At 39.9% G+C, this 12,953-nt stretch overlaps 1 protein-coding gene across 3 annotated transcripts in view; it reads left to right on the plus strand.

Annotated features, from left to right (window-relative positions):
- Window positions 1–12,953, plus strand: part of MTCL3 (MTCL family member 3) — a 35,045-nt gene that overhangs the window by 21,480 nt on the left and 612 nt on the right. Inside the window, exons 4-7 of one of the 3 annotated variants that reach the window (XM_088053079.1) lie at window positions 3,265–3,336; window positions 3,929–5,104; window positions 6,019–6,033; window positions 6,414–6,752. In XM_088053079.1, the coding sequence (XP_087909205.1) occupies window positions 3,265–3,336; window positions 3,929–5,104; window positions 6,019–6,033; window positions 6,414–6,524 (1,374 nt within the window). In that variant the 3' untranslated portion in view covers window positions 6,525–6,752. Of the gene's footprint in view, window positions 1–3,264; window positions 3,337–3,928; window positions 5,243–6,018; window positions 6,034–6,413; window positions 6,753–12,953 lie in introns of those variants that run through there. The other 2 variants (XM_088053078.1, XM_088053077.1) reach the window with 2 other exon arrangements.

The following is a 12,953-nucleotide window of genomic DNA, read 5'->3' on the forward strand; positions in this document are numbered from 1 at the left end:
GATGTTAGGACTGCACATTTGGCTTGCAGTTTAGGGCTGGCAAGAGAAGGATTATGCCATCTTGAGAAGTGCTTAGCATCTCCAGCAAGACATTGGACAAACTCCAGTGAAGGTCACTGGAGAATTGATGCTGCTGAGCACCGCAGCAGAATTGCCCTTTGTGTGAGATCTGGTTTGCATCTAAAACAAACATTATCTGCAGCCTTATCTCGGCTGTAGACACTTCTGAATAGGATTTTTTAATTATTATTAGGGAAAAAACTATCTGAGCCCACAAACTGTCCTTCACAATAAACTCTGTGCTAGAAAACCAATTCTAGCACAGGAGGGGCAGATTTTTTTGCTACAGTGGAGAAAGCAGCAGAGGTGGCTTTTAGTGACAAGCAATGTGCAGACAATTTTAGTAATGTCCAGTCTCGGGTTTGGTATGAAGATTTGCAAGCAGGAGTCTGAGCTGCTATTTTTTGGTTCTGCCATGTGTTAGTTTGAACATCTTTTTCCCTTTTCCGTTTTGCTGCAATGAATTTCATTGCTTATTTCATTAGCAGCGATACATTTTTTCATGTTGAAAATTGAACTGGAAGACTGCAGTAGTACAAGGCTTGAGAGAACTGATAGAAAGAGTAGCCACTGTAAACTGTGAAATGCACATCTGGAAGAAACTCTTGAAAATTTAGTATTTATAACAAAAAAATAATATTTATGGCAGAATATTCTTCTTGATATGCGGGATTCTTTGTTTAGTGCAATACTGCCATTGCCTCAGTGCCCTGACATGCTGTTGTGGGACACTGTGATTGTGAGGATATTATCTGTCAGCTGAGATGTGTGGGATGTTAACCTCCAGTGATCAGAAATTGTCTCACAGTGTTTTTCATATGAAAAGAGATCATACCAATTTAGGCCCAGCTGGGCCTAATCTGCTTACCCACATCATCCTGCTAATTGAATTGTGCATATTCTTCAGTGCTTTCTGCTATAAAATTTTTGCTAAATGCTGAGATTTTGTTGGCGAACAGTACAAGCTCTGGGAGGGTTGGTTGTAATTTAAGGAGAGCAGAATAGAATAGAGTGCCTAATCATTACATAGCCACAACTACTGTTGTAATTAGAATATTACTATCCTGACTGCTAAAAGGAACACCAAAAAATAGAGCAATAGAGGAGAAAAACAGGGGTTTTTCCTTTGACATCAAACCTAGAAAAGTAGTTTTTCTTTTATCTTCTAAGATATCTTTTGTAGGGTACAAAAGATGTTTCAGCCCAGCATTTCAGAACTTCATTGTTTTTGAAGAGATGCTGAGCTCAACGGGGTGAACAAAAGGCATTTAGGTAATAAAGCAAAAATATAGTTTAACTATAGCATATTTTATTTATTTATTTATTTATTTATTTATTTATTTATTTAATTATTATTATCATTAATGGGTGGTATTGGCATAAATATGGGGCAAGGAAAAGTTTGCAGTGTAAACTGATTTGAAAAGGGTTTTTTCAAAGTGGTAATACATAGTGGTATAATTAATGGTGATATAGAGGAGGAACCTACTCCTTTGAAAGTTTAGGGCTTTATAAACCTGCCAATTCTAAAAGAAAACAGCAAAACAACCCTTCCAAAAATCCATGTACCAGTTCTACAACAGGATAACTTGTGGGTGACTCTGAAAAAGAATAATTTTGTTTGTAGACTGGATCCCAAAGTTGCTGGGTTTATACTTAAAGGGAAAAATAGGTTAATTGAATTATTTTCATGTCTTTTCTGGATTCCATTAGAAGCCTGTGTTTTACAGCTATCCAGCTCTCTAGCTATGATCTTTGATTTGTTTTATGGTTTGGTCTACTGAGAGCATTCAATGTTTCTGCAAGAGACATAAAAATTTGATATACACGTGAATGTTTCTATGGCATTAACTTTTTCTTTTGAGTGAGCAGTCTCTGAGTGTAGGAATTTTTAATGGAGTTAATCTGCAGAAGAAAGAGGATGATTAGTACCAGCAGCCAAATGGTGCACAGGATTGTTATGTGCAGTGTACCCATTCACTGTACTGTGTTTCTTGAGGATTATGAATGCATTTTAATTCCCAGTCTATAGAACTGGATGGCTTTTTGATAGAGCTGGATTCTGCCCCAGCTGGTGCAGGGAAATGTATGTCTCTTGAAGGATTTTTCTATCAGAGAATAATCTCAGAGGAAGATGGTGGTGGTTATATCACTGTCCTGCCTTGGGGACTACATTTTACCTGGGGAACACAAAAACTGGGAACAGCTGCAAGTGGGGTGTTATGTATTGACATATTCTCTCATTTACTTGCCTCCTCCTGCTGCTTTCTTGATGATGAGCATTGAATGTTGCCAGTCGGATGCTAGCAATTGTTTTCCACTGCTGCTGCTTTTCCATAACAAGGTTTCTGCTGTCAGCAGCTACAACATTTTTCCTGGATACACTAGCTGGCTTCAATCCCAGTGCATCCTGCTCTGAAAGGAGGAGTTTATTTTCTACTCTCATGGGCTACTTAGCATATGAGAGGACACCAAAGAATCTCATATGGTGGTGCAGACCTGTGTTTGTGTGTTTCTGTTCTTGAGCTGGTATGATTTGTTTCTCTTTAGAACTTTGTAGTGCAAGCAGTTTTAAATGGCATTTATTTGAATATGATCTGAGAACAGAACAAACCTAGTGACCAGAGCTATGTGTGAGTTTGTCCCCAGTGTACAGGTAAGGAGGTGTGACTGCAGTACAGTGCAAGCTTGAAGCCTGAGGGGGGGACACAGAGAAAGCTGTGCTTGTAGGTGTACACTGGAGTCAGCCACAGATCTCAGTGACACTGTTTTTGGAGCTGTCCCACCACAAAGTCTAAGACCGAGGCTTTTTTAAAGTGCCCTGGGCCCACCAGGGTTAATATTGAATGGGCAGGCTGGGTTTCACTGCTTGTCTCAGTTTTCTCACCTCTAAGTTACCACTTGGGATGCCTGTTTTCTTACCACTCTTGTCATGTGTTTTCATAATGCACTAGTCTTAAAGTGTGTTGAATAAAAAAGGTAACAGACTGATTAAACTAAAACCTTACTTGTGTGCCATTGCTGTTTCATTTTTGGGCAATGTCATCTTTCCTCTGTATTTGGTATCTCAAAAATTACAAGAAATTAATTCTTTTATAATTGCATTTGATTTGCTATATTTTTAAATTAATGGTATACAAATGATATACATCTTTAGTATACCTTTTGAAAAATTCAGTGCATGTCCTTTTGTTGTAATTGCAGCAATTACTGAAAAGGAGAGGAAGCAAAGACCCACCAAAATCAGAAAAAAAGTCACAGCAGACACCAACAGAGGTATGTTGCAGTAGCTGTAGCCTCGATTCTTATGTGGAGACTTCAGGGAACTATGGGAATGGGATACATGGTTTACATATCTGCACTTGGCTTGCTTTTTGCTTTGCCCTTTGCATTCCTGTATGCTGTGAAATGGAAGAGCTTTTACCCCAGATCCACAGTCAGACACCATTAATCTCAAGGACCACCTAAACAAACTTGGTGCTGCAACAGAACCTACCAGCTTTCACCTACCCTGTATTTTAGGCAAAGTAAATGGCAGCAGCAGTGAAACAAGATTTATGGGCTCTATTTGTGCCGACTTCAGGATTTTTGAACACTGTTAAGTCTGATAATGTTGCAAGCATAGAAAAGATGAGGTTTTTTACAAGCTCCCCTTTTCCCATCCCCCAAGATATTTCTGGGGACTGTGCAAATTTTAGTCACAAGTAAAATAGTATTTTCCCCTCTTTAATTTATTGATCTGTGAAAAAAATATTGCAGGAAAATATCTTAGTGTCTGTACCTGTGACTGTTATTTCTGTAAGCTAAGGAAATCCACTTTAGGTTTGACTTCAGGTTTCTTCAAATACTGCTTTTTTTTTTTCCTAAGGATGACAATGAAGACCTGAAATGCCAGCTACAGTTTGTCAAAGAAGAAGCAGCCTTGATGAGGAAGAAAATGGCTAAAATTGATAAAGAGAAAGACAGATTTGAACATGAGCTGCAAAAATACAGATCATTTTATGGGGATTTGGACAGCCCCTTGCCAAAAGGTGAAGCAGGTGGGCCACCTACTACAAGAGAAGCTGAACTCAAGCTTCGATTGAGGCTTGTGGAGGAGGAAGCTAACATTCTCGGGAGGAAAATAGTGGAACTAGAAGTAGAAAATAGAGGACTGAAAGCAGAGCTTGATGATTTAAGAGGAGATGATTTCTCAGGGACCACTAACCCACTCCTGGGTGAGCAGAATGAATCCCTGTCAGAATTACGACAGCATTTGCAGCTAGTAGAAGATGAAACTGAATTGCTGAGGAGAAATGTAGCTGATTTAGAAGAACAAAACAAACGCATAACAGCTGAGCTGAACAAATACAAGTACAAGTCTGGGGCCCATGAGAGCTCTAGGCACCACGACAATGCCAAGACAGAAGCATTACAGGAGGAGCTAAAAGCTGCACGAATGCAGATCAATGAGCTGAGCGGCAAAGTCATGCAGCTCCAGTATGAGAACAGAGTCTTAATGTCCAACATGCAGCGCTATGACTTGGCCTCTCATCTTGGAATCCGTGGCAGCCCTAGAGACAGTGATGCGGAAAGTGATGCAGGAAAAAAGGAGAGCGATGATGACTCCCGCCCCCCTCACCGCAAAAGGGAAGGTCCCATTGGGGGGGAAAGTGACTCCGAAGAGGTGCGCAACATTCGGTGCCTGACGCCCACGAGGTCTTTTTATCCAACGCCGTCTGGGTGGCAGAAAAGCTTCACTGACAGGCAGCAGATGAAGGACATTCGCTCTGAAGCGGAGCGGCTGGGCAAGACAATAGATCGCTTAATTTCTGACACGAGCACCATCATCACGGAGGCAAGAATTTATGTAGCTAACGGGGACCTCTTTGGACTGATGGACGAAGAAGACGATGGCAGCAGAATACGTGAGCACGAGCTTCTGTACCGGATCAACGCGCAGATGAAGGCCTTCAGGAAAGAGCTCCAGGCTTTCATCGACCGACTCGAAGTTCCGAAGTCCTCGGACGATCGAAGTGCAGATGAACCTTTGTCAGTGAGTCAGGTAGACTTTTACTTATTACGGCCTACAGGTAAAAAGGCTCTGCCAAGCAAATTAAACCTCAAATTGGATTTATGGAACAAAAAGGAAATTCTTTATTCTAGGCAGTGGACAAAAATCACTGTTTCTTATATTACTTAAAATCCTCATTTGGCCATATGAAAACAAATTCTACCAATAGGGTTGTTTGTGAACAGTGAATAAATCCGGTCTCCTGGAAATTAAAAATATGCTCTAATTTTAGGTAGAGCATTTGACTCCTTTCTTTGCTTTGCAATTGCAGTTGACGGAGTTGGGCCTTCATTGCCACTACAGGCAGTGCAAACAGTATTTTTAGTACATATGAACATGATTCATAAACGTACATGATTGTTTTCTTAGTGGATGGGTTCCTTGAAATGAATAAAAGGAAAATTTTATTAATTTTAAGTGGAAGGAAATGCTAAATTTCAAAAATTGTAGAGAATATGGCAAACCACAGATTAAAAGAAACCATGCAGATCTACCTTACGGAGTCACAGAGCCACGCAGTAATGTGAACACTGTAATTGCTGTAATAGATTGCATCTTGTTGAAGGCCTGTTAATCACTGCTTGCATGCAGCAGTAACAAGCGTCTTTGTTGTGGTTTGTTTTTGTGCAGAATTGTTTCAGAGGTTTTGGGGAGCAAACTCCTTGCTGACTCAAGATCTTTTTCCATGAAAAATGAAAATTACCTACCCTTATCTTATCATGCAATCCTATAGTTGGCATATCTTGTTATTGCTAATGAAGTTATCCAATGTTTTGTAAGTCTCTTGCTGTGTTAATTTACTTTGTGCTGTCTTGCTAGTTTACAGTCGAAGTAGTTGCCAGGTGAAGCTGAAAGCTATTCTTATTCCTATGCTGACTAATTAGTCTTTTGTTTCCTTGTATCAGAAAGTCACAGACGCAGTGAGTTTAAAGCTAATCAATTACTGTACATGTATTGCATGAAATCAAACAGAGACGGCATTTAGCATGCTCACTTCCTGATCTAGCAGTAGTTCTGAGCTTGTAGAGCTCCCATTAGCTTAAAGGCAGAGTGCTGCATGGACTTACACAAATTTAAAACAAACTAATTAGTATTTTCTTTAAACAAATAACAGCAATTGAACATTTAACAATTGGACATTTCAGGGCTTGACCATGCAGAACTCCTGCTGAAGTAAATGGGAGATGGGCAGTTGGTCCCTCCACAAGCATAGTCTGATTCACTATTTATTTTGTTTAAACTTTGGACTTGCTATTCCATTAATTGACTGTTCTCTTTGTCTTTGTATTTACTTTCCCAGATGTTCCAGCCTATCATTTTACTTATTCTCATCCTTGTATTATTTTCATCCCTTTCATACACAACAATATTTAAACTTGTCTTCCTTTTTACACTGTTTTTTGTACTGTAAGTCATTCATCATTTACTGTTCATTGTAGTGTTATTTTCAGTTTGTTTATTTTGTCCACCCTCCAAGAAAAGAAGTGCAAGAGACATAGTTTCTGTAATAGCCGCTGCTGTAAAAACACTGAAGACTACTTGTTTGCCAAAACCAAAGCCAAACCAAAAAAAATCTGCAAAGAAACATACCAAAAAGTCACCCAGTTGAATAGGAAACCTGCTCACCGCAGTATTCCAGGTAAGCAAACTTAAAATGGAATTTTTCACTTTGTCTGATTTTATAATTTTTGCATAAAAATTTCCTAAGGACTGGAACCAATTTAATATTTATTGATTTGCACCAAATCAGAAACAAAACAGAAATATGCGGAGTGGGTGTGAGGACTCACTTACTTACTCTTCCCACTACTAGGAAATGAATTTGTATTCTAGCCACATACAAAAATAGTAAAGCCACATTCTGTGTGTATTCTGCAATTTTATGCCAGAGTTTGTATGTATATTTTGCATAATTGTAATGATAATGTTTTCAGCACTGTACTATTTGGATTAGGCCCACAGAGGGGACAAAATCAAAATGCTTGGTATATAGAGCACTATATCTGGAATTGTGGCCAGGAGCTGGAGCCTCTGAGAATGAGATGCATGAGGAGAAGGTATCAGAGTAGCTGAGGAGTCTTCTGAGAGATAGAGGCTGGCTGCATTCTCTCTGTGCTTAAGAAAAATGGCCATGCTACAGTCTGGCTTGCACTAATGGGAGTGGTGTAAGTCACCTTGGCTGGTGTCGAGTTTGCCAGGCAACATTTCCCAGTTTGTGGCCACCATGGCTCTACATTCTCTCCTCAGATTTCAGCATGAGTTCTGAATGGACATGGTAATTCTTTTGCTGAGTGACCCCTGTCTAACCGTGCCATTGCTAGCCAGTGACCATAGTGAGGGAAGCTTGTGGGCATGGGTATGCATCAGTAGTCACTGAATATTCCTATCTTGCCTGTGAGAGGCTGAAGTAAGAGTACAGGTGGTTCATTTCTTTTCTTTCACACTTACATAGGCAGCTCTAACAAGCAGTAGATCTCCCGCTATGAAAACCTCATCTGAAATGCCCAATGGAGCTCACTTTTCTCTTTTATTCAACCCATGTTGAAACCACTGAGTCCCACAAATATGAATTCTCTGAAGGTGAACAAGTATGTGTATTAATTAACACTTTTCCTGCAGTTTCCATGTTGAATAATGCATGAATAATGCAGTAGTAAAGAGTGGTAATAAATAAAGCAGCTGTTTTTCTAGCTAGAGGTAAGGATTCCCTTTATCATGTTAGCTCTCTGTTCACTTAATTCATTCCCCAGTGAGAACAGTTCATCTCCATGCCTAGGTTGTGTTCTGCTACTTCATTTCCCTCATTTTGAGGGAGAATCCTCAGAGAGCATCAAGGGATGGGACAATCAATTTTTTGTTATGAGAATGAAAAAAATAGTAAAAATATTCATTATTAAAAAAACCTATATTTTTCTCTTTGTCTATCTTTCCCTCAACATACTCTGCAGATGCAGTAACCTTGATCAGCTAAATCACTCAACTCCTTGATTTAATCCAAATACCTGTTTCTACTGGGGGGTGTTGTCATCATCATAATTTTATAGTTAATGAGATGGGTAAAGGAAATTATAATCAATATATGTGAGATTAATTGATAGCTTTGACTGGTTCCCCAGTTAAGGATAAAGTCAGGCCCAAAGTAATTCTGAGGAGTTTCTAAGATGCTCTACTTTATGCAGTTACCTAAAATTAAGTTCCACATATTAAAAACTAATATGGCAAGATATGATCAAGCCATAATTCACAGTGATTTTCTGTAACTGGAAAAAACCTTTTGTTTTTCAGCAGCTGCTGGAAATACTAGAGATTTTCTCTGCATGGATTTGCAATTTGGACATTAAAAATACAATCATTTGAGGCTTAAACTTGTCATAGCAGATCTTAGCACAAGACTGACTTTTCCAGTTTCTTTCTGCTTTAGTATCTCCTGTGGAGGAAAAACCAATCATTTGTGTTTTCTTAAATGTTACTGACTCAATTTCCATAAGAGAAAAAAAGTCATACTTAATCTAAGATCTGAAGTTCTGGCCTCCTAGTTTTTAACCCACACTTGCTTATATCTTTCTTGGTGTCATATGTAATAAAAATTAGTAGAGAAGGTTTGATTTACAGAGGGTGTATCAGTAACAGTAATACTCTAAAGTAGTAATACACTGAATTCATACATGGAATAAATCTTGGAAAGTAATTGGGAAAGATTTGTTTCTCAGAAATCAGAAAAGGCAAGAATGAAATACGGAGATGAGAGGTGGAGGTAATTTCTGCACAGCAATTACAACTACATTGATTTCTCACAGTGTTTTTTCTTGAGTAAAAGCTGGAGCTTTCCATCAGGCATCAACAAAGCAAAATCAAAGCTGGGACCTTTTGGGACATTTAGGGAGCTATTGCATAGGCAGCAATCTGAAATTAAAGCACACCAAAGCATACAAAATTATTTTAGAAGCTCCCCACAGTCTTTGAATCTCTCATGAGAAAGGAGAATGGTAAGAAGCCTCACAGAGAAATCTCAGTGAGAAATGAGATGTATTTTTCTTATCCTTTTGCATTCAGGTTGAAGGGAGTGATTTGAGCTGCTGATCTCTTTCATACCAGATATTGCACAACTTTAAAAGATGCTGAGAAAGCTAATAGAATGAGTATGACATTTATCCATAGCCAGAAGATAAGATCTAGCCAAAGAAATAAGTGTTCTATGTCTTGCTAAATTGAAATAACTTGATATTACGAAATGCAATAACTACACTTGCCAAGAAAGGGAGCAGATTCTCCCTACTCGGTAACTGGCCTGGTGAGCAAAGACCATCTCACAGGCAAGTGAGCAAATGCAGCTGAATACATCAGCATCCTCTAGCAGGACTGCACTGGAGTCAGGCAGGGCAGAGACAGACAGAACACTGCTGATTCACTGGTTCTGCCTGCTGTACAGCTCAGAGTCATGAAGAGAAATAAGAAGAATATAGATTTTGTTTGTGTGTGGCAAGGAGCTGGATATGCCAGGTTACCTATCAGTTGAAATTTAGCAGATTCACAGTTCTTCTTTTGGAATATTCTGGTAAAATATTAATGTTCCAGGGGAAAAAAGTCATTGAATTTGAACCACAAGATTGCCTTAATTTAGCACTTCCCTGAAATATTAAATTTCTGTTTCCTGTGTTCCCAGGGGATTCTTTCAAAAGGAAAAGATCTTGCTTCTGTAGATCTAATTATGATGTTTTTGCACTTGTGGAAATTGGCACTATCTCCAATGAATTTTTGTGTAATTTAGGGAATAGGTGCATTCTTTCCTTTAATACAACCAGAAAAATTCAATTAAACTTGTTTCCTGTTTAGAGCTGGCTCTGAATGCCCTGACAAAATCCCTTTATAGATATTCTCTTTTACTGCTACTGAAAAATTCCCATTATGTTAGGATGGCCATTTTCTCCAAGCTCAGAGATATTTCTTTCAACCAAAAATATCCATGCCTGAAGCTCCAGTTGAGAGATAGAATAAGTGTCTGTTGACACATGTCACCAGTGCTTCAGAATCAAAACTAAAAGAGAGCAGGTGCTATAGTGCAGAAATATGCCTGGCAGTTGGAAAATAGAAAATTGCCAAAAACATGGCTGTCTAGATATGTGTTATAAAAAGAGATGAACTGCACATGAACTTCAGAAGTTGTTTACGAAAACAAGCAGAACCTCAGGGTATTACATGCCCTTCTCCTTAATCACCCCAGAATCTGATAGGTGAGTAGGAGACTTCTAAAGGCATCAGTATCAGGGACGTAGTTCCCATTGGCTTACATTTCTGTCTCTGATTTAATGCCAGGGGAAGTGATATTCAAACCCAACTTTTGCCATTACACATGCAGTTGCCTATGGGGAAAATTACGGTGGCTCTATTTAAAGTAAACATCTAAAGTATCTGCCAACGATTTCCAATGTAACCTTGGAGCAGAGACATGACATAACACTTAGTTGGCTCTGTTCCTCCACTGAGTTAAATCCTATTGCAGAAACACACAACTCCAGTAAGAGGAGTCAGAGTTTGTATTCCCTTCTTCCCATTTCCCATATATATCCATTCCTGAGCTGTATATACCAGGATTACCAAGGTGTACATCATTCAGGAATCTAATGGTGAGGTTGGGTTGATTGCAGTGGCAGCATTGCTCTTCTTCCTTCTTGTCACTAGCTTTTGTGGCCATAGCAGGATGGGTGTGCCATAACCCAGCTGGTGCAGCACAGCCAAAGATGCTCTGAAGTGGTCTTGAGTACATTTTATTAACCATTGTCCTGCGCATCTGATCAGATTCAGCCCATACTGAAACTCACGCTGCTTTTTCTCCAGTCTACCACGATGAAGAAAAATTTATTAAAGGTCTTGTTTAAAATACCCTTGCTCCATTTTTGCTGAGGTGCTAACTTTTAACACAAGCAGTGCTGGTACTAGATATGGACAAAGTGTACTTTTCCTGTGGAAGCAATATGTTGGAGCCTACAGTAGTCTTCCTGCTCATTTATCTGTGCCAGGTGCCAAGAAGCCACATTTGTTGCTTTGTCTGCTGATGCTGGAGGAGGGACAGTGGGGGCAGTCTCTGTTGAGTAATTTCTTATCCTCAAAAGCAGAATTCTCTACTGCTAGACTTAAGGGTATATAGAACAATGATCCTGTTTTTACAACTCACTTCATGTTTTCTTTGTCTCACCTTTTCCAAGTTAGAATGAATTTAATGTGTCCCTTTGACCTATGAGGTGGGTCCAGTGCTTATCTCCTAATGAGCCCCTGAGTCTTACACATTTCTAATTCCTTGCACTGACAGAAATGTAGGCTTTTGTCCAAGTGGGAACACAAGCCTGGGATTTAGCCCATTGTTTTATTTATTTTTACTGTTTTTACTTCAAAGAGTCCACATAGCAAGGCAAGAGGCATGGAGTTCGCAATATTAAAGACACAAGAATAATAGCCTATGTTGATGGATAAGATTAAAAAAAAAAATGTCTGAAGAATCTGCCTTCATGTGCAGTAGTGCAGCTGTGCTGGCTTCAGCAGGGAGGCAGTGCTGTGGTGCCTGGCCTCCAGCTGTGGGCTGAGTTCTGCTCCCAAGCACTCCAGCTTCACTCTCAGCTATGTCAGCTGGCACTTGAGACCTAACCTCACAAAAGAAAGTCATACTGTTTCTTGAGATTTAAATCCTCAGAGTTTAGAGTCTGGGGATTTTCTTCAGGAACATTCATTGTGTACTTGGGGCATATTTGGTCAATTTTTAGATCATCTTTACAATTTTCACAAATGGGAGCAGAATAAGCACCCAATGAATGTATTCACTGAGACTTACAGCTAGACCATATAAGGAGAAAAAATGTGTTTTCCCTGAAACCTGGTTTGGTATTTACTATAAAATGCACCCCGAGTTAAAAATCTTTATACTGGATTTTATAATGGATTTTACCAGATGAAAACTTACTGTTCTAATGAGGAGAGTGCTGACTAAGTAAAGGGTGTGTGAATCCTCATATCGTGCCCTTTTTCTCACTGATCCTCTTGTCATCAGCTGCTCTGCCCACAAAACTATGTTCCTGCTTAGGGCATTCCAAGACACCTGTCTGACAGCTGTGTTTGTCCAGTTTTATGCTGCCTGAATCAAGTATTTTGTGGCCCTTCTCCAGGCACACATGGGGCAAAACGTTCCCCAAAAGCTGAATTTGCCGCCTGTCTCAGTTGCTGTCTGCAGACACACCCCAGCACAAGTACCCAGCAGGGCGGTGCGTGTGACGCTTCCCCCCGGGGGTCTCTCTCGGGGTGCCAGAAAACGAGAGCACATTCACCCACGGTGCAGCAGCAGAGTTACCCTGGTGGTCAGAGACCCGAGGAGCGAGCTGGGCTCCTCCTGCTTGCAGCTCAGCAGGGGGAGCAGCTGAATTTTGCTGCTCTGGCTTCAGGGTCTCCTGCTGGATTGCTTTTGTCACACTCCCTTCCCTCATCCCGTGCCAACACTTGCTATGGACACTCCCAGGGATTTATATCCAGCCCAAGGTGTTTTTGGACCTTCTTTACCAGCCTTGTGCCAAAGATGAGTTTCCCTGTTCAAGGGATATTCTTCATCCAATTTCAAGTGCCTTGCTTTGCTGAGATACAAAGCGAATTAACAGACTGTAGAATCTGATCCAGAAACATTATGAAGTATCAGGAATATTTGGTTATATTCCAAAGAAACCGTTACTGCCATTCCCAGAATGCAAGACAGTGGGATTACACAGTGCCCAATAATTCTGCATTTCGTAAGGGAGAGCGTATTTAGAATACAGAAAAAGATTTTAGCGAGGAGTGGTTTGCTTTTAGCTCTTTAAGATAG

Source organism: Pseudopodoces humilis, chromosome 3, assembly GCF_049639895.1.
Source record: "Pseudopodoces humilis isolate 2021_Gansu_Grassland_sample_001 chromosome 3, ASM4963989v1, whole genome shotgun sequence".
Lineage (NCBI taxonomy): Eukaryota > Metazoa > Chordata > Aves > Passeriformes > Paridae > Pseudopodoces > Pseudopodoces humilis.